Here is a 17,869-nt window from a genome sequence, read left to right as displayed (position 1 = left end):
GAGAGAGAGGGAGAAAGTGAGAGAGAGGCTGAGAGGGAGAGGGGGGAGAGAGAGAGAGAGAGCACTCACACACCAACTGTGCAAATTGAGCAGCTGCTGAACTGATAAGAAGGACAGTGTCATGCAGAAAATGGACGCTGAAAGGTCAATAAAACAAAAAACGTGCTGTTTTAACTTCAACAACACACCATAAGTCGTTCCTTCACTTGAACAATCTCTTACCGTCATGCTCTCTCTCTCTCCTCCGTCAAATCCTTCCCCCCTTTTTTAGCAGAAGAACCTCGTGGACGATTAATAATGTGTTTGTCATGTAAAATACAGACAAAAGTCCGCGGCGTCAATGTAACCAGTGGGTGTCATTGAAGTGCAGGCGCGGCGGCGCCGTTTGTTTCCAGGTCGCAGAGACGATGGATGAGATTATAGACACTCACACACACGCCGCACACATCTGTGAAGCACAAAGGCGGGTTTTTGTGTCTTCTTCCTTAAATACACTTTTCCGCGTACTAGGAAACACAAATAAGAGGCTAATGAGGAGGTTTCTTCTGAACAAGTTAGGATTTATAACGCTGGGCAGGGAATGAAAAGAGTTAAAAGTACCGCCCCTTATTATCCCCAGTGTGTGTGTGTGTGTGTGTGTCCACCTGCATCAGCAGCATCACTTTTCGCTTACGAGGTTACAACCCGTGGGAGGATAGTGTGTTTTTGTCTAAGTGCCTAACTTGCATTATTGTGCAGCTGTGACAGTACAAGGTCACAGCAACAGATCCTGAAGTTATTAAGTGAGTTCTGTCTATAGTGTACTATAGTATTTAGACCAACTTCCAGTCATTCCAATCCAAATATTAATCGTCACAGAACTTAACACCAATAATTCATGCTTTTCAGAATCAGGAGGCTGGTCCATGACTTTGCTCAAAGTGTCAAATAATAGAATTGTATGTGATGCACAGTATATATAGTGCAATTAATGTAAAATGATTTAAAATAAATAAATAACATGTAACTTGTAACTGCTCTAACCCAGAGGCGATTCTACAGTTTCTTGGGGCCCTAGGCAAAAATTTACAGGGGCCCCTCCAACCAGTGTTCACCCTTATATGATAAATAATCTGAAACTCACAAAAAGGTAATGTAAACATTTTTTGATTTGAAAAGTGCAAATAAGTATCTTCTCAAAATAAGAATATAAACATTTACAAGATGCAATTTAAAAATTGCAGAATTCTGAAGAGCAATAAAAACATAAATTGTCTTGCTTTCTCTTCTCCTCTTGCTTTTTTGTTTGTTCTTCTTTCTTATCTGGACATTATTAGGGCCTACCACTGTCATTGCAAACTCTCCACTTTGTCAATGCCGTAGTGATTCAAAGTTGGGGCCCCAAGCATTTGCCTGCCTTGCGTGTTGGCAAGAAGCGAAAGCGAAAGACGGTCGCAATGGTCGCAAGTTCGACTCCACCCCTGGCTGATTGCATTCAATTCCATTGTAAGTTGCTTTGGATAAAAGCGTCTGCTAAATGACATGTAATGTAAAAGCGCCTCTGTCTAACCCAGTGGTTCCCAAACTTTTCACAGTCCCGTACCCTTTCAGACATTTGACCGCCAACCATGTACCCCCTATTCCTGCACACTTGGAAAAAAAATTGTGTCTCTCTATCTCTCTTTGCGTACCCCCTACATCACTTCATATACCCCTGGGGTTACAGGCACCCCAGTTTGAGAATCACTGCTCTTACCTATGCTAGCATATGTCTGTCTAACAGTAATACCTATCGTAGCTATGATAAAAACATCAAAGATACAAAGGTCAACAGTGTCCTTCAAAGATAACATCAAAGGTCATAAAAGGTCCACGATATCACAAATAATAAAAAACATGACTACAAGAACCAGAAACAGTATTTATATTATGTGCAATGGGAGGTAAATGGAGACAATAATTATGAGAGCTTCTCCTCATCACCTCTGCTAAAGAGTTGCCGTAGCTTTAAATTAGCTGTATGGTGGGAATTGTAGTCCTTTCAACACCGTGCCTTTCCCCTCCCTCTGTCGGTTTAAAAAAAAAATGGCGTCGCACGGAGACGATTCAACTCCGTCTGAGCAACAAGAGGAGAAAAAACCCGCAGTGTCGTTTGGTTTTACGAAAACAGTCAGCAGATTTAAACCCTCTACTCTCGACGTCGATAGGAAGAAGGACGACAGAGATTTCTTGACTGGAATTGATAGAAAAGAACTGCAAAGGTGCGTATGCTATTGCTAACCGGCTCAAAGCTAGTGTTTAGATTAGCTTATTAACATCGGACTATTACAACGTATGTATAATATCCGGCTTCAGTAATTTACATGTTTATTTTTCTGTCTGTCTGCTGTGAACAGTACAAAACCGTCTGAGAAGCCCAAAGAGCTCATCATCCCTCTGATCCAGAAGAACCGCTGGCAGAAACCGGACCGAGCGGGTCAGAACGAGGGGAGAGAAGGCGAAACACATGAGACAACCAGGGGCAATGACTCCGTGGAGTCTCAGGCAGTCAAAGAACTCATCGAGGGTATGTCGGTGTTTGTCCTGCACACCTTATGTCAATCTTTAGAGTCAATTGACATCAATGCAACTCCTGCTACACAACATACATTACAATTAGGGCTGGACGATCGAACTATCTAATTGCGGTTATTTCGACTAGGAATTGTATTTTTTTTTTTTTTTTACATATGCATTTGTTTTCATTTGAATAAGACATTCAAAATGAATACTTTGTGATATTTGTGCAGATCTGTTAGAGACAAATATGGCTTCTTCAGTCTGAAAAATACACTGCCTGGCCACAAAAAAGGTGCCTCCTGGATTTAACTAAGCAAATAGGTAAGGGGTTGCTGCAGTTGGTCAGGTCTAGGTTCAGCAACATTATGTGCCCAAAGAATGAGGTCAGCTGACTACCTGATTATAATGAATGACCAGATTATTTTTTTTCTTCCCTGATGACATGGGCATATTCCAAGATGACAATGGCAGGATTCATCAGGCTCAAATTGTGAAAGAGTGGTTCAGAGAGCATGAGACATCATTTTCACACATGGATTGGCCACCATAGAGTCCAGACCTTAACCCCATTGAGAATCTTTGGGATGTGCTGGAGAAGGCTTTGCTCAGTGGCCCCACTCTCCCATCATCAATACAAGATCTTGATGAAAAATTAATGCAACACTGGACGGAAATAAATCTTGTGACATTGCAGTAGCTTATGGAAACAATGCCACAGTGAATGAGTGCGTAATCAAAGCTAAAGGCGGTCCAACGATGTGACCCTTTTTTTTAGGTGGCGACTTTTTTTTTGGACAGGCAGTGTATAATAAATAGATATGTGTCTATATATAGGTCATTTATTCTAAAATTACATTTTGGCTTTAAGAATTATTGCACCTACTGCGATTTAAAAAAAAAAAAAAAAAAAGATTAATTGTTCAGCCCTAATTAAAAGATCCACTTCTTTTTGATGCTGTAAGGCTTAGTTATAAAAGTGTTTTTCAGATTTTAGTTATCTAATGGATGTGGCAACTGCGTGGCACATGAGACATTGCACAGAGACAGGATGGCTTCTCTCTCAGGGCAGTGATCTAAGTCGAACATCTAAATCCAGGGTGTAATACGTAAAACTAGCGCAGCAACTATTAATCGATTACTAAATTAATCGTCGAATATATTGAGCTGTTTTGCTTTTATAACAAACATTTTTTTTATTAAACCTGAATAATATTCTTTTATAGACAAAATAATACATTTTAAAACATGGTTGGGGAACATTTTTCAATATTTTCTGATATTTTGTGGAATTTTTTTCCGCTTGATTAATCGAGAAAATAAACAACAAATACATTGATTATGCAAATATTTGTCTGTTGCTGCCCCACCTAAGACACAATTAGGGAATGACATGAGCATCACTGGAAATCTGTGGGTTGACCATAGGCATAATATGTTTGCTCTGTTTGTGGTGTAAGGTGTAGGGAACCCTGACCAAAGCAACCACATCATTGCTCCATTGATTTTATTTAAATATTTTCTTCTAACTGTATGATGATGACATGATTTGGTGTGTGTGGCTGTGTATTTCATGCTAGATCGAAAGGCTGAAGGCATTAGGCGCTCCAATTAAAATGCTCCTTCTTCTTGTCTAACTTATGTTTGTAGATTCACGGAGGCAGCTTGATGAGTGGCAGAATGGCCCACAGGCTCAAAGTGACCCGAATCTCTCCATTCCCTTGTTGATGCAAAACAAAGTACCTGAAGGCTTTGAGGAGGGAGACCTTGTCAAGGTGGATCTACGGCCTGAATCTGTAAGTATGGAGAACAACACAGAAACAGTAATTCCCTGCAATCTGCAGGTGAGAGTTTGTCTTTAATTCAGTGGTTAATTGCATAGAAAAGATGCTTTAAAAAATGTCTTGAATGGCTGTGATGTAACATCAAGATCTTCCCACTGCATTGCACTGAAGTAGATAAGTGATTTCAAAATATGAATTACTTTTAGTCAGATATCTCATTTTTAGTTTGTGAAAGACGGTATAGCTGAGTGCATTAACACCTTCTGTGTGTGTGTGAATGTGCATGTGGGTCAGTACAGGATGGCGTTGGTGGCAGACAGCCGTCAGCATTATCCCCCCTAGATGTGAAGATGACCAATCAGACCTCTCTCTGTTCCCTCTTATCAGAAGCTTGACACGTCTCGTTGCTGTCATCCCCTATCTGCTCTCGGTCACTGTAGATGTGCCTGTCAGAACATAAGAAACTTCACTGTGGCTTGGAGCTCATCTTAATGCAGTCTTGCCTGTGAGGTTAAGCCCTCAGCTTCTCTCAGAGGGGAAGCCTTCAGCAGAGTTAGATAAGCAGAGGGGTCACTGCTCACTGCCTGATCCGTCTGTGCTGAGTCTGACAACGTGAAGCCAAATGGCTGAGTAAGACCAACATCACTAATGGCTTCAAAGTCTTTCTGGGTTCCATAACTCAAATATTACATAAGCACCAAATTTAAAGATATAATATGTAACATTTCTGCATAAAAATATCTAATGGCGAGACGACTAATGTCATATATTTTGCTGATTAGTTTGCCAAAATGTTTCCAAAATTCTTTATGGACCGTTCACTTTGCTTCTGCTTTCGCAGCAAACCTCCTATTAAACAACTCAAGGACATATTTAGTACTACTACTTAGCCAGTGCAGTGTCTTTTTTGTATTTGTGTGTATTTGTCACTATTGGATCACAACTGTTCATTGCTTTTTGCTGTGAGTTCTTTGATTGATATTGTTTTGATTTGAGGCCCATAGCAGCAGAAATGTCATGTCATTCTATGCATATAAACACTTCAAACATTTCAAAAAGTTTTTCTTTTTGAGCTGTTCTTGTACCATACTTTGTTTTTTTGTGTTTTTTTAGTCGACCGAGGCAGATTATGACAACATTCCTGTGCAGGCGTTTGGACTGGCTATGCTGAAGGGGATGGGGTGGAATAAAGCTGAAGGCATTGGACGCACCTTTAAACAGTAAGTTACACATTGACACCTTGAACCGACAAATTTGTCCACAAAATAATTGCCTAGCAACTGTTTTGTTGATCTGTTAATTGTTGAAGTTGTTTGTATAAGCAAATATACCAACATATGTTAGACTGTATGATGAAATGTGGGAATGTAATGGCTGATTTTCAATCAATTGAACAAAATAATGGTATTATTTTCATTTTTACTATTTAATCTCACCCACAAAACCCAAGCTGTAACAAGCTTCTAGTCTGTTTCACATCTTCCCTGTGTGTGTCTCTCTCTGTTTGTCATTTTGAATGCTCATGGTATTGTTTGAAGTCAGATCTTTACTGTCTGCTACAGAGATGTGAAGCCAATTGAACACCAGCTGCGTCCAAAGGGTTTGGGTCTTGGAGCAGATCGTGCAGCGATAAAGGACCTGGAACCCACTAAACGTCGGCGACCTCCCAAGCCAGGCGAGGAGCGAGAGAAGGAGGAGGAACTAGTGATGGGTCCTGGGGGGTTTGTGCTGGTGCAGTCAGGGGTTCATAAAGAGCTGTATGGCAAGGTACAGTAGATAAACACAACTCATACAATACAAATAGTACAACTGCCTCTTTTTTTATGTATATTTTCCTCTGACTTTCTGTCTTTACTGTGGTGCAGATCGAAGGTCTGGATCCAGACAATGCTCGAGCTATGGTGAAGCTGGCAATCGGTGGCCAGACTATAACTATCAGTCAGCACACTATCAAACTGATCGGACGCAAAGAATATGAGAAATACAGCAAAGACCTCAGTGAGTAACTATGAACAAATGAACAGAAAAGTGTAACATATGCTCTTAATGGGTTTGATTTTATGTTCCTTTGACCACTTTTGACCATTAGTAACATGATTATTTATATTATATTTTTTTTAATCACACATCAATGTGGGTTTTAGTAATACAAAAACATCGGAAGTAAGAAACATAAAGCTTTTTTGCTCAATGAACAATTTGAAGCAGCCTGCTGTTTTGTGAATAGATTAATTGCTTAATGGAGTATCATTTAAAAATGTGATTACCCATTCGGAGCACAATGTAACTGTGAGTTAAACTAATTAACAAAGGCTTTGGGAAACTGTGATGGAAATTTTTTTTTACTATTTATAGAACACTAATTGAGGAAATAAATGGCAGATGAATCTGTAATGAAATAAATGACTGAGCTAAACAGGTTTATTCTCTAGAGACATTTTAGTCTTTATGTGGTCGGAAAAAGAAGATGAAAGAGCATTTTAGCCACTGCTTGTTTTAATACACAAGTACTGTATTTGCCCCTCACCAAGAATAAGAAGTTTGTCTTCATGTTTGTCACTGTCATCATATATTATTTAATGCCATGCAAATAATACTGTCAATATTTTGACCAGGTCGCCTCAGTAAAGCTCACAAAGACAAGGAAAAGCAGAAAGAACAAGACAAGGAGCGAGAGAGACAGAAGGAGAAGGAGAAGGAGAGGAAAAGTAACGGTGATAAGGTCAATTACAAGTCATCGGAAAGGGATGGAGGAAAAGAAGAGAGGAAGAGGAAACGTGGAGAATCAAGTGAAGACAGGTATGTTTCTACTCAAAGATGGAGAGACAACAATTTGATTCACTCACTATTAATTTTTACCACATTGCACTTCTATTTATTGGCTTATAAAATTCTTCATCTTCTATATTTTTCTTTTTCTTCCGTTTCCTCTAGAGAGAAGCCTCCAGTGAAAGAAGTGAGGCGGCCACCAGCGCCGCCCTCCTGGCTCCAGAGAGACTTGAAAGTTCGCTTCATAGACAAAATGTTTAAAGGGGGAAGGTACTACAACTCAAAGGTACGTAATGATGCGGCATGATCGTCAAAGCATCTTCTCTTTGTCATAACTGATAACTATAGTCAAGCTTCTTTTGTGTTTGGGTGAATTTGGACCAGGGGCCTGTTGCATGAAACTAGGATAAGGGATTAAGCTGGGATGTGTCAGTTATTCTGGCTGAATTTAGCTTGAGTTGGTTGCACGGAAACAGGAGTGCATTTATTCTGTGCAGTCAGAAAGAAACGTGTTTTACAGTTATTAATTCTCTTCTGGGTGCATTTTAACTCTATTTTATTAACCTCAATTAAAATATTGCAGTGGTTAGATGTTATTTAATGTTATTTTAATTCTGATAGTGGAACTGGGGTTCTTATTATTGTCAGAGGTTTGCTCAAAACCTTTTTATGTAATATGATTGCTGTTTACGTCATAAAAAATGGAAGAGAGTAATAAAGGACAGCTCAGACACCCTGGCCTACCTCCATGTGATGTGGTGATGGTATCCAAGGCCACAGATGATCTTCCATAATTTTTGCACACGGAATTTTCTTATATTCAAATAAGTCAGTGGCTCATGTATTTGTGATATCTTTGGATATCAATAAATGGATGCAAACGGCAAAAAAGTATTTAACAACTGTATATAGAGTACCCTAGCGCCTTCTACTGGCCATACGCTGCTATAGCACACACATATTACTTTATAACAATATTAATCACTAATTTCACAAAGTAAAGTCTCAGTAGGTAAACTCATGTTGCTTTGCATTATTCCCTTGTGTGATCAGTCACTGGACTAAACACGTCAAACGCCTCCCAGATAAACATGAAGGAGATATTTGCGATTTGCAATTGGAAAAATCAATTGCAAATTGCAAATATGATGATTTTAGTGAGGGGCTAATTTTAATTTGCACAAATAAGCAGGGGGAAAAATGCTTTTCCTGAAGTTTTATTTTGTAGGATACCTCTGTTTTGATACACAAACTGTTGATGTCGTCAAAGGAACCAACCTCAGTTTACAGTATAGAACAGCATGAAAACTCTTATATTGGGCTAAATATGCATTCAGTCGGACCGTTTATACAGTTCAGCCAGGCTTTTTCTCTTCATAAGTTTTCATTAGAAGCTGCTGTTCGCTTGGTTACACCTGGCTTGACCAAGATGCACCTTCTCGTCCTGGTTTGACGTTAGTGCAGCTGACTAAGCCAGGATGAATTTATTAGCATAGATTAAGGCCCACTTCCTCAGATATCTTATATTTCTTAATTCTACTTTTGTGTACCAGGCCCCTGGAAATGTGTTTTTAGTCCATCTTGTTTGAAAAGATAATTTCCCATTTAATTTTACACGTACATCTTACTCTGGTGCGAATACTTGTGGTAGATACTGGTGTGATACATTTGAACCATCTGCCTTGTTCTCTTCTAGATGTGTGTGGAGGACGTCCTGACACCAAATACGTGCGTGTGTCGAACTGAAGAGGGAAGACTGTTAGACGGTACGTCATTAGTGGCATCTCAGTGTCTGTTGGTGTTAACTCTAGTTTCTCTCCCCTCTCACTCTCGAATTAGAACTGTAAAAGAAATAACATCTGGCTAAACAGAGGTGTTTTGCGAAAGCTGTTGAGTTGGGTATTTCCCTCTGCTTATAGATGTCCATCTGTTTTTGTTAAACCCGATGAACTGCAGGAAGTAGATAATGTGGTTTTTAGATCACTTATGGATAGTTGTAATAGATTATACCATGTTAGTTTCCACTCCCTACAGCTATTTTGAGATGTTACAGTAGACAAATCATAGATGTTAATAATGAAATTAATGATGGCTCAGTTCCATTTAGCTTCCCCAGTTTCATGGTGCATGTGGATTCCCATTGTGTTAATACATGTGACAATGGCTGTTATGCAATGGCCCTTTATTTTCTAATATATACTGATACATTAAATGATTCACAGAGAACACAGCATTTCTGGAGCTAAATGAACATTGTTATTTATTATTTGAAATAAAAAAGAAACCTAAGTTTATTCTTTTAGCAGACATTCACTCTGTAATTGTTAGCGATTGGCACTGAGGAAAGTGAGTTTTTATCCCAAATTATCAGCGTTAAATCATGATGAACAAAGTCATTACTTGTTCTCTCATACATTCATTAACTGAACTGTTAATACAATGAGGTAAATTTAAATATAATATATAATAATAAATTTAAACAGTGTTTCTTCTTGTGCCAGCAGATGTGAAGCAGGATATGGTGGAAACCATTGTTCCAAAAAGTGAACATGATTCTATAATGGTTGTACTGGGTGAACACAGGGGTCAGGTGAGTGATCTGCAGTCATAATTTCCTGCTGCATACGATTGAATGTGATGGACTGACACTAATAACTCGTCATCTATTTGTTTTTTCAGATCGGCCGTATCCTCCAACGGGAAAAGAACAAGTGCAGAGCGATAGTTCAGCTCGACCAACATGAAAAAGTGCTCTCGCTGGACTATGACTCCATATGTCACTATGTTGGTGCAACTGACTGAATTTGAATTTCTATTATTGTGATAATCGTGAACGGAGATGACGTCACGTGAGTGACTTTTGTTACTCGCCAACATACAGTCCATGTGATTTATTTTCTAATGTGCCACAATGGGTAGCTGCATCTTTCCTCATGACGTATTATGATCTTATTCAATTATTTTTCACAGAAAAACTGTATCCCATCTGCGATATTTCTGACCAGTGTAAGTGTAGACAGAAGGCTGCACTAAAACAAATTTTGTTAAAAACTTTTCAATCCTCACAATATCGTGAATCGCAATAATTATGTCAGGATTATCACATTGGGAAATGTTTACACCGTCCCATGTCTAGTCAAATGTTACGAGTTCTTTTTCATCCCATCTGTTATGTAATATTCAGAATAAAATGAAATGAGATTTTATTCCACAGCAATTTTTTTAATAAAACATTGGTAAAAGCTGCAATGAGTCATTTTCAGTTTGGTTCAATTTATTATTACATAATGCACACTAATAACAGGCCTTTTTAACAACAGCCTTTTTGACATGTGTTAGCAGGTGATGCTGAAAACATTAACAATGGCTCATACTAGTCTGGTATCTATGACATTAAGCCAACATGCACCCTGAAAATGAGGAAGCTAACTGGAACTCAGCCATACATCATTTTATTATTTTCACCCGTGCTTTTCCTACAGCGACCTTACAAAATGTCTGCCATGAAAAGAACTTACTGCCCTAAAAACAACAAGAGGGTCAGTTGAGTTCATATAAAAACATATTTACAACTGATCTACATGTTTGACAAGAGTGTAGATGCACTAGTAGCACATTTTCTGACACATTTCACAACAATTACGGGATATCGTTCAGCAAATGCTGTGTCAGGCGAGCTGCGTCTCCCCCGTGGCAGTGCAGTCTTTACTCCTTAGGTATCTGGTTTGCTGCATTAGCCCGGAGCACAGCTCCTGGACTGGGGTACGGCCGCTGCTGGAACAGAGGCCCTGCTGCGGTGGTGTCAGCACCCGTCTTTGCCTCGTTGCGCTTGGGCAGACCAGTTGACCACGAACCCCTGTAATGATGAACATATCCTTTAATAAACTGACTCTATATGTAACGACCATACTCCAAATATTATAGATCAGTCTAATGAACATGACAAGCATGACTCCTCCTATAATTACAGTTGTACATGTGATCGATGACTGTGGAGAAGCTTTAAGTCTGTGAGAATAACCGTGATGGTATCGGAGTGATGTCATTGCGCTTATTAGGTGTTGTGTTTGATTAGTTGGATTATGGGAAATGTAGGAGCAAGGGTTTCCTTAGGGCTTGTGCAAAATGTATGGACTGTAACCATGTCTGTCAATTCCCATGATGCAGTTTCCTAATTTTCATATAAATTAGATGTGTGTTTGACTTAAACTGTGTGTGTGTGTGTGTGGTCTAGTCTTCCCTTTGCTGACTGTAAATAATTATTTTACCTTGGAGCATCAGAATAAGCACTTGGATCCATGGGGTCCATCTCATCATCCTTTCTACCTGAAAGCAAAAAAAAAAATACAACCTCTGTACATAAAAACATTTTGGATTGGTTTAAAAATGCTTGTGTAGGAAGTACACGTTACCTCTTTTGTTCTTGTTGTATGGTGCAATGTCTTCCCTCCTCGGCTTTCTTCTGTCTCTGCTCTCTCTGTCCCTCACATCGTCCCTGTCTCTGTCTCTGATACGATCCCGGTCCCTTTCTCGCTCTCTCTCCCTGTCGCGCTCTCGCTCTCTGTCCGGCTTTTCAAACTGCCTCTCAGCTCTTTCCTCTCCTGCATCCACTGAAAGTGAAAAAATAAAATGAAGGCACAAAGTAAACCCCTGCTGGGATTGAAGAAACAAAGAAACTGCATACTAATAGACATTTTTTTCCACATTTTGACATGAAATAGTTAGTAAACATACTTTTTTTTTTATTTAGCTGAATATACTTGAAGCTACCTCATTTTTGCAAGTGAAAATGAGAGTACTACAGAGGCTTAATAATGTCATACCTCTTATTTTCTTGGCAGCTTTTGTTATCACTGCGGTTGGGTCATTTGGGGACAGCCAGGCCACCAATTCTGTCTCCACATTCCAGTAATAAGGAAGACCACTGTGATTTGATGGAAAAACAACAATAAACTGACAAATTAGCAACCATATTATGTTCTCCGATACACATTTTTAAGTTAGGGATACCGATTAAACTGCATCTCACTATCTGTAGTTAGTGTAATAATAGGGCCAATCATAAAAATGGCTCATAAGAGACAGAATTTCCACCACACATTTCACACAACACACAACAAACACGCAGGGCTGCAATGATTATTTGATTAATTGCTTATTAATCAATTACTAAATTAATCGTCAACCATTTTGATAATCGATTAATCAGTTTTAGAGATTATTTTTACTACAACTGAATTTTTTAGATTCTTAAATGTGAAAATGTTCTGTTTTCATTGCTCCATTTGAACAAGTAATCATTAAAACTGAAAAACTTTGGTTTGTGCACAAAACAACACGTTTGAGAACATGATAATTTCCAGGATTAGAGTATAGCGTATCCAGTACAGAATATACTTACCAAGCAGGGTCAAATACTTTGTACCAGTTTGGCGGTAGATTCTCTATTCTGGTGGCTTCGTAATCTACGTTGTTGTCGTCATAATCTTCAGCAATAATCTCTTCATCTGCCTCTGATTGAAGATGGAGGAGAAGTGATGATGTTATTTGACACAGAAATGTAAGTATGAAGAGTAAGACGTACTACAGATTAAATGTGCTTTTCCTCTTACCTTTCTCGGATGCTTTAACAATCCCTCTCTTAGACAGGCGGGCCAGCAATGCTGGGGGAAGAGGCATCCTAAAACGCAGGAAATCAAGTCATAACGAGAAAAAACCTTATATCTTTTATTTGCTGACTGTTGAATGGCCAACTTCAAAGCAATCTCACCCTACTATTAAAGCCTTCATTCACAAAGACAGGCCTGGTTCCACAAAACTCAGGTGTGTATTAGAGAGTCTTCAGCTTCGTCTACTGTTTTAAGACAAACTATAATATAAGTCAGATTTGACAAGATGACTAGTGGTTTTTAATGTTCTCCTGGTCTGATTTACCAAAAGAAAGAAAACTGGAGGAGGCTATTTTCTGAGTAGGGGTCGCCTTCCTCTTGCTGTGTGATCCACACATGCTGATTGTAAGCCGTTGTGGCTTGTTTTTGTTTGCATAAATGTTGATTTTAGCGGCGAGTTTTCCTTTTTTTTTTACTAAAAAGGAGTTGGAGAAAGAGCCGTGTGCATTTTGAAGACACAGTGCGACCTTTATTTCAGCATAATTACAACGCCACCCGGTCGGTAACTTCGTGGTAACAGTTAGTTAAAATTAGACCCATAATCACACGGGTGAGTCTTTCAGATAACTCACAACTACAAGAATAGTTAATATATAGGTATCGACCAAATAAATATGAATTAAAATCGTTTTCTTTACCTGTTTTAGGGAAATCCAACGAGTGGAGCGACGTTTCGAAGCAACACGCGGCGCGTTTTGATGACGTCAAACTGTCTTCCTGACGACAACAAAAACATGGAGGAGTATGTCCGTGAACCCTGGTGAGATTAGTTTTCTTAATAACAGCAGTTTATTAAGAAATTATTTTCTGTTTATTCAACACTAAAAGTTTAATATATAATATTTTATTGTGTTATTTCTGTCGGTGCGGGAGCAGAAAGGGTCAGTGGGTTTGTGTTAGCCGTTAGCATAGTGAAGGAGCAGGGACATTTAAAGAGATAAATAAAGCTGTTTGTGGAAATACAACCCGGTTTAAGCTTCAACAGCTATTAAAGAAAACATAGCATAGTGTATATGTTACCACGGAGATGAAGTTACAGCAGTATTACTTCCAAATGTGTGTTCTGTGGAGAGGTGTAAACCTTCTGTTTACTTGTAGCTTGTTTGTTTTCACAGTTTTCTGATATGTGAATCTGCAAAAGGCATTTTTTACATAAACTAATAAATACAGTGTTGTACAAATTCCACCTATCTGTACTTTATTTTGTTATTTATATTTTTTACAAACGTTTACTTTTACTCCACTACATTATCTAAATAAACTGTGTACTTTTAACTCTAATTTCCCCTAACTACCTTGCTACTAATAAAATCAGAAGAAGAAGAAGCGTTGATAATGTTCTGTATTATATAGCGCTTTTCTAGTCTTGATGACCACCACTCAAAGCTGCTTTACACTACAGTTTTGCCATTCACCTATTCATACCCATTCACTCTCACATTCACACAGCACACTTTCTATCACATCTTTCACAGTCGCCAGGAGCGATGTGGGGTAAAGTGTCTTGCCCAAGGACACGTATACAGATATATATCAGACCCTAATAATAACATGTAGCTCACTCAAAACTACTGCACTGAAGTCATCTTCAACCTTGAACTAGTTCCCAGGAAACTAAGGCCTTGGTTTGTTTGTTTTCTGGTAGAGTTCCTATGATTTTTAGGTTGCACGTAACATTTTGAATCCACGCCAAACAGAGTGAATATTACAGAATATGAGACTGGAAATGGAAGATTATTAGTTTCAGAAAATGTATTGGATATTTTTACATGACTTTTACATGACTAAATCTATTAACCAGTTGTTATGTTGTCAGTGATTATTGTTTCAGCTGTAACTTGATGACAAATCAGTAATGTAAACCAAGTTTCTGTGTTGACAAATTGACTTCCTGAATAAATGCCTCTTTAATAAATCTAAATTTCATGTTGTATTTTACTTTTCTGCATTTTGAGGACTGAAAATGCATATCACACATAGCAAACACAAAGTTTATATATTTCTGATGTTTGTCCAATACATCCTCACTCTATTCAATGCCTTCCTGCAGTCCCTGGAGGATAGTGGATGATTGTGGAGGTGCTTTCACCATGGGGGCAATAGGTGGAGGGATGTTCCAGGCAGTCAAGGGCTTTCGAAATGCCCCTGCAGTGAGTTCAAATCATAGTTGTTTGCCCTCTTATACATGGCTGGTTTTTCAAAGACAGAACTTAACAGTGCTTTTATGTTTCAGGGTGTCAGGCACAGACTGAGAGGAAGTGCTAATGCTGTGAGAATAAGGGCTCCACAGATTGGAGGTGAGGACATCTTGTTTAGGATAAACAATGCTCAAAAACCAAATTAGAATGATTTATGAAAATGTCATTGCCTGAGAATTAAAAGCTCATATTGAACTTGACTCACCAAATTTCACAGTTTTGCTGTTGGTGTTTTTATAGGGAGCTTCGCTGTATGGGGAGGGCTCTTCTCCACAATCGACTGTGGTCTAGTTCGCCTCAGAGGAAAAGAAGATCCGTGGAACTCTATAACAAGTGGTGCAATGACAGGAGCAATTCTGGCATCACGCAGTAAGAAGAAGTCCATGTAGTCGACACCACACTGTGCCACTGAGCTATCAAATTTATTTAGTTACTGTGTTTGTGTTTTTCTCTAGGTGGGCCTTTAGCTATGGTGGGCTCCGCTATGATGGGAGGAATTTTGCTGGCTCTCATTGAGGGTGTTGGGATACTCTTGACCAGATATACGGGACAGCAATTTCAGAATCGTGAGTGAAGTTTTGCAAATTGTGATTTTTCCACAGACATACATGTATTATAGTTTTAAGACAATTACCATGTGACACCATCAAATATAATTTACTGTACTGAACTTTCTTTCAAATATATATTAATCACAATTTTTCATTTGGCATAGAACAATCCAAAATCATAACATTTGCAAGTTGCTAATTGCATTGTTTCAAATTGAGATTTCAACATGAAAAACAGTCCTGATTTAAAGGGGGGGGGAAAAAACTCCTTTCGGTACTTCAAATATATAAATGTTAATCCAGAGATTCACTACACTATTGCCAATAAACCATTTGAAAACCATTACCGAGTGGCCACAGTTTGATACTGGTAATTCCTTAATAATATATTATTAATAATAATATATATAATATATATTATATATAAGAATGTAAATATACTTAGTTCTGTGTTTTGGCAGGAAAATTTATTATTTTTGTCCCATTCCGATGGCAGTGGTCAGGTTTGTAATTACAGACCATTAATAAAAACACACACACACACAAAAAAAACACAGAACCTTGACAAATCAAGCATACTTTATTTTTGTTTTCCTTTCTTTCTCCTCCAGCTGTTCCCTTTGCAGACGACCCCAGTCAGTTACCACCTAAAGATGGCAGGCACTGGCAGTAACAGCATGCGGGATAAAGGGGCAGTTTCACTGTAGAGACCAGAAAGGACTGAGAGCAGCTGTGGACACCAAGAGACTACAGCAGGTATCAGGTTGAGTGGGTGGTGCAGATACTGGTCCCTACAGTGGTGTTAGGAGCTCATACCTCAGGGACAAACTCGTTTTTGTGAAAAAGGGATCTTCACGTTTGTAGCTTCAGCGTCTCATGCAATCTTCTCTGTATCATCTGATGTTTTCAGTGGGGTTTTATAATGGTGAATACTATTTAGTTAGCCTTTTTTCTCAGTTTTAATTAATTATGTGTCAGCTGGGACAATCAGTGCAAACAAAGGTGTGTTTTGCTGGTTTCTTTTAGAAAAATCTGAGCTCAACAAAATCTTATTCATGTCTTTGTTTGCAGCTTCTCCTCCCCCCTGGCAGCTTTTCTTAGTCAGAGATTTTGTCAAACAATTCTCATTATCTTACATAAAAGAAGGAATTATGTCACATCTGTATCACTAAAGAATAAGGATGAGTGGTTAGAAGTGGTAGCTTGGATCAGTGATACACACAGTTGTCATGCACCCCTCTTTGAGTTGATTGCTGGATTATGCATTGTGCACTTTTTAAACCCTGTTTCTCTGGGCTTTACTTGTATATGGTATGTTTTTGTAAATAAATACAAAATAGTAGGAGGCTAAAAAGGCTCTAAAGCGGCCTTTTGTGACTGAAGGTATTAAATAATATTTTAGGAAATGTCTATGATTAAATTTGTAAATATTCAAGGATAGCGTGATAGTGTGGACTGAAAGGCTCAATTCTTTTTTTAAGAACAAATACACAAAACAAATATTAATTTCAGTGCCAGCTATTGGCCAAATTGTTATTTTCAACAGATTGAAGAGATTTACAATCAGTGCATCAGCGTTAAATGTATGTTTTGTTTTATTATATTTATCATGCAGAATTTAATTCAAACAATAAAACCATCTAATGTTTGTAAATTGGTCTTTTTTTTTATTTTCCTACTTCTTTTGAAAGCCTAAAATTATGCTCAAATGTAGTCTAAACACAAGTCAACACCTTTTCTAGAGGGACCAAAAATCCCAGAGAGTAATCGGAAGCAATTTGTTTGAAAAGGTAATTGAATAAGTAATTGTTTTTACATAATCATCCACTCTTTAAGTCGACAGAAATTAAAATAAACAGTTAAAAAATGTTTTGGTATTGTCAAGATATGGAGCATGATGTGTTTTCTAAGACTCTCAAACTTTGCAGGTAAGATCATCAAAGTCTGTGAGGGTTCAGGATTTAAGGGGAGACATTGGATCTGGGCCCATGTCTTTCTATTTGCTGTGAAAGTGCGCCCCTGTGTAGCCTTTGTCCTGGAACTGCACCCTGCTGTTTCTGTCCAGAGTCCTGAAACAAGTTCCTCCAACCTGCTGTAATAAACCATCCTGTCATCTCTCCCTGACATTCACTTATTAATATTCTTCTTCCTGTCTAACGTTAACTCTTCAACAAAGTCCCAGTGAGCCACAGAGTTTCTCTGAGCTCTTCCTCCACCTTCCCCTTGACAGATTTCCACTGTCATCCTTTTAAACGGCTCAGCGTGCCTAATCCTGACGACTGACCACCGAGGATATGGGGACACGTTTGTCGTAATATTTCTAGCCTTTATGTGCCTTCATAGATTAAGAAGGAAAAAAAAGA

The 17,869-nt window shown here is 38.5% G+C and overlaps 3 protein-coding genes across 3 annotated transcripts; 2 read left to right on the top strand and 1 right to left on the bottom strand.

Annotated features, from left to right (window-relative positions):
* Positions 1 to 1,925: 1,925 nt before the first annotated feature.
* Positions 1,926 to 10,333, top strand: gpkow (G patch domain and KOW motifs). Its single transcript, XM_058644037.1, has 11 exons — positions 1,926 to 2,240; positions 2,376 to 2,545; positions 4,186 to 4,331; positions 5,433 to 5,539; positions 5,882 to 6,086; positions 6,185 to 6,317; positions 6,935 to 7,118; positions 7,254 to 7,374; positions 8,785 to 8,854; positions 9,593 to 9,678; positions 9,768 to 10,333. The coding sequence occupies exons 1-11, from the start codon at positions 2,065 to 2,067 to the stop codon at positions 9,888 to 9,890; spliced, it is 1,521 nt and encodes a 506-aa protein (XP_058500020.1). The 5' UTR covers positions 1,926 to 2,064; the 3' UTR covers positions 9,891 to 10,333.
* pqbp1 (polyglutamine binding protein 1) lies at positions 10,290 to 13,489 on the bottom strand. Its single transcript, XM_058644038.1, has 7 exons — positions 13,396 to 13,489; positions 12,701 to 12,768; positions 12,490 to 12,601; positions 11,912 to 12,012; positions 11,501 to 11,698; positions 11,357 to 11,414; positions 10,290 to 10,944 (listed from the first exon to the last, which is right to left on the bottom strand). Exons 2-7 carry the CDS (start codon positions 12,765 to 12,767, stop codon positions 10,794 to 10,796), a joined length of 687 nt encoding a protein of 228 aa, XP_058500021.1. The 5' UTR covers position 12,768; positions 13,396 to 13,489; the 3' UTR covers positions 10,290 to 10,793.
* Positions 13,409 to 17,623, top strand: timm17b (translocase of inner mitochondrial membrane 17 homolog B (yeast)). The gene is made up of 6 exons (XM_058644039.1): positions 13,409 to 13,517; positions 14,808 to 14,907; positions 14,991 to 15,054; positions 15,196 to 15,324; positions 15,411 to 15,521; positions 16,118 to 17,623. Exons 1-6 carry the CDS (start codon positions 13,456 to 13,458, stop codon positions 16,177 to 16,179), a joined length of 528 nt encoding a protein of 175 aa, XP_058500022.1. The 5' UTR covers positions 13,409 to 13,455; the 3' UTR covers positions 16,180 to 17,623.
* The last annotated feature ends 246 nt before the right edge of the window (positions 17,624 to 17,869 follow it).

Source organism: Solea solea, chromosome 11 (assembly GCF_958295425.1).
Source record: "Solea solea chromosome 11, fSolSol10.1, whole genome shotgun sequence".
Classification (NCBI taxonomy): domain Eukaryota; kingdom Metazoa; phylum Chordata; class Actinopteri; order Pleuronectiformes; family Soleidae; genus Solea; species Solea solea.
The sequence above is the reverse complement of the archived record's forward strand: the minus strand, read 5'-3'. Positions and strand labels throughout refer to the sequence as shown.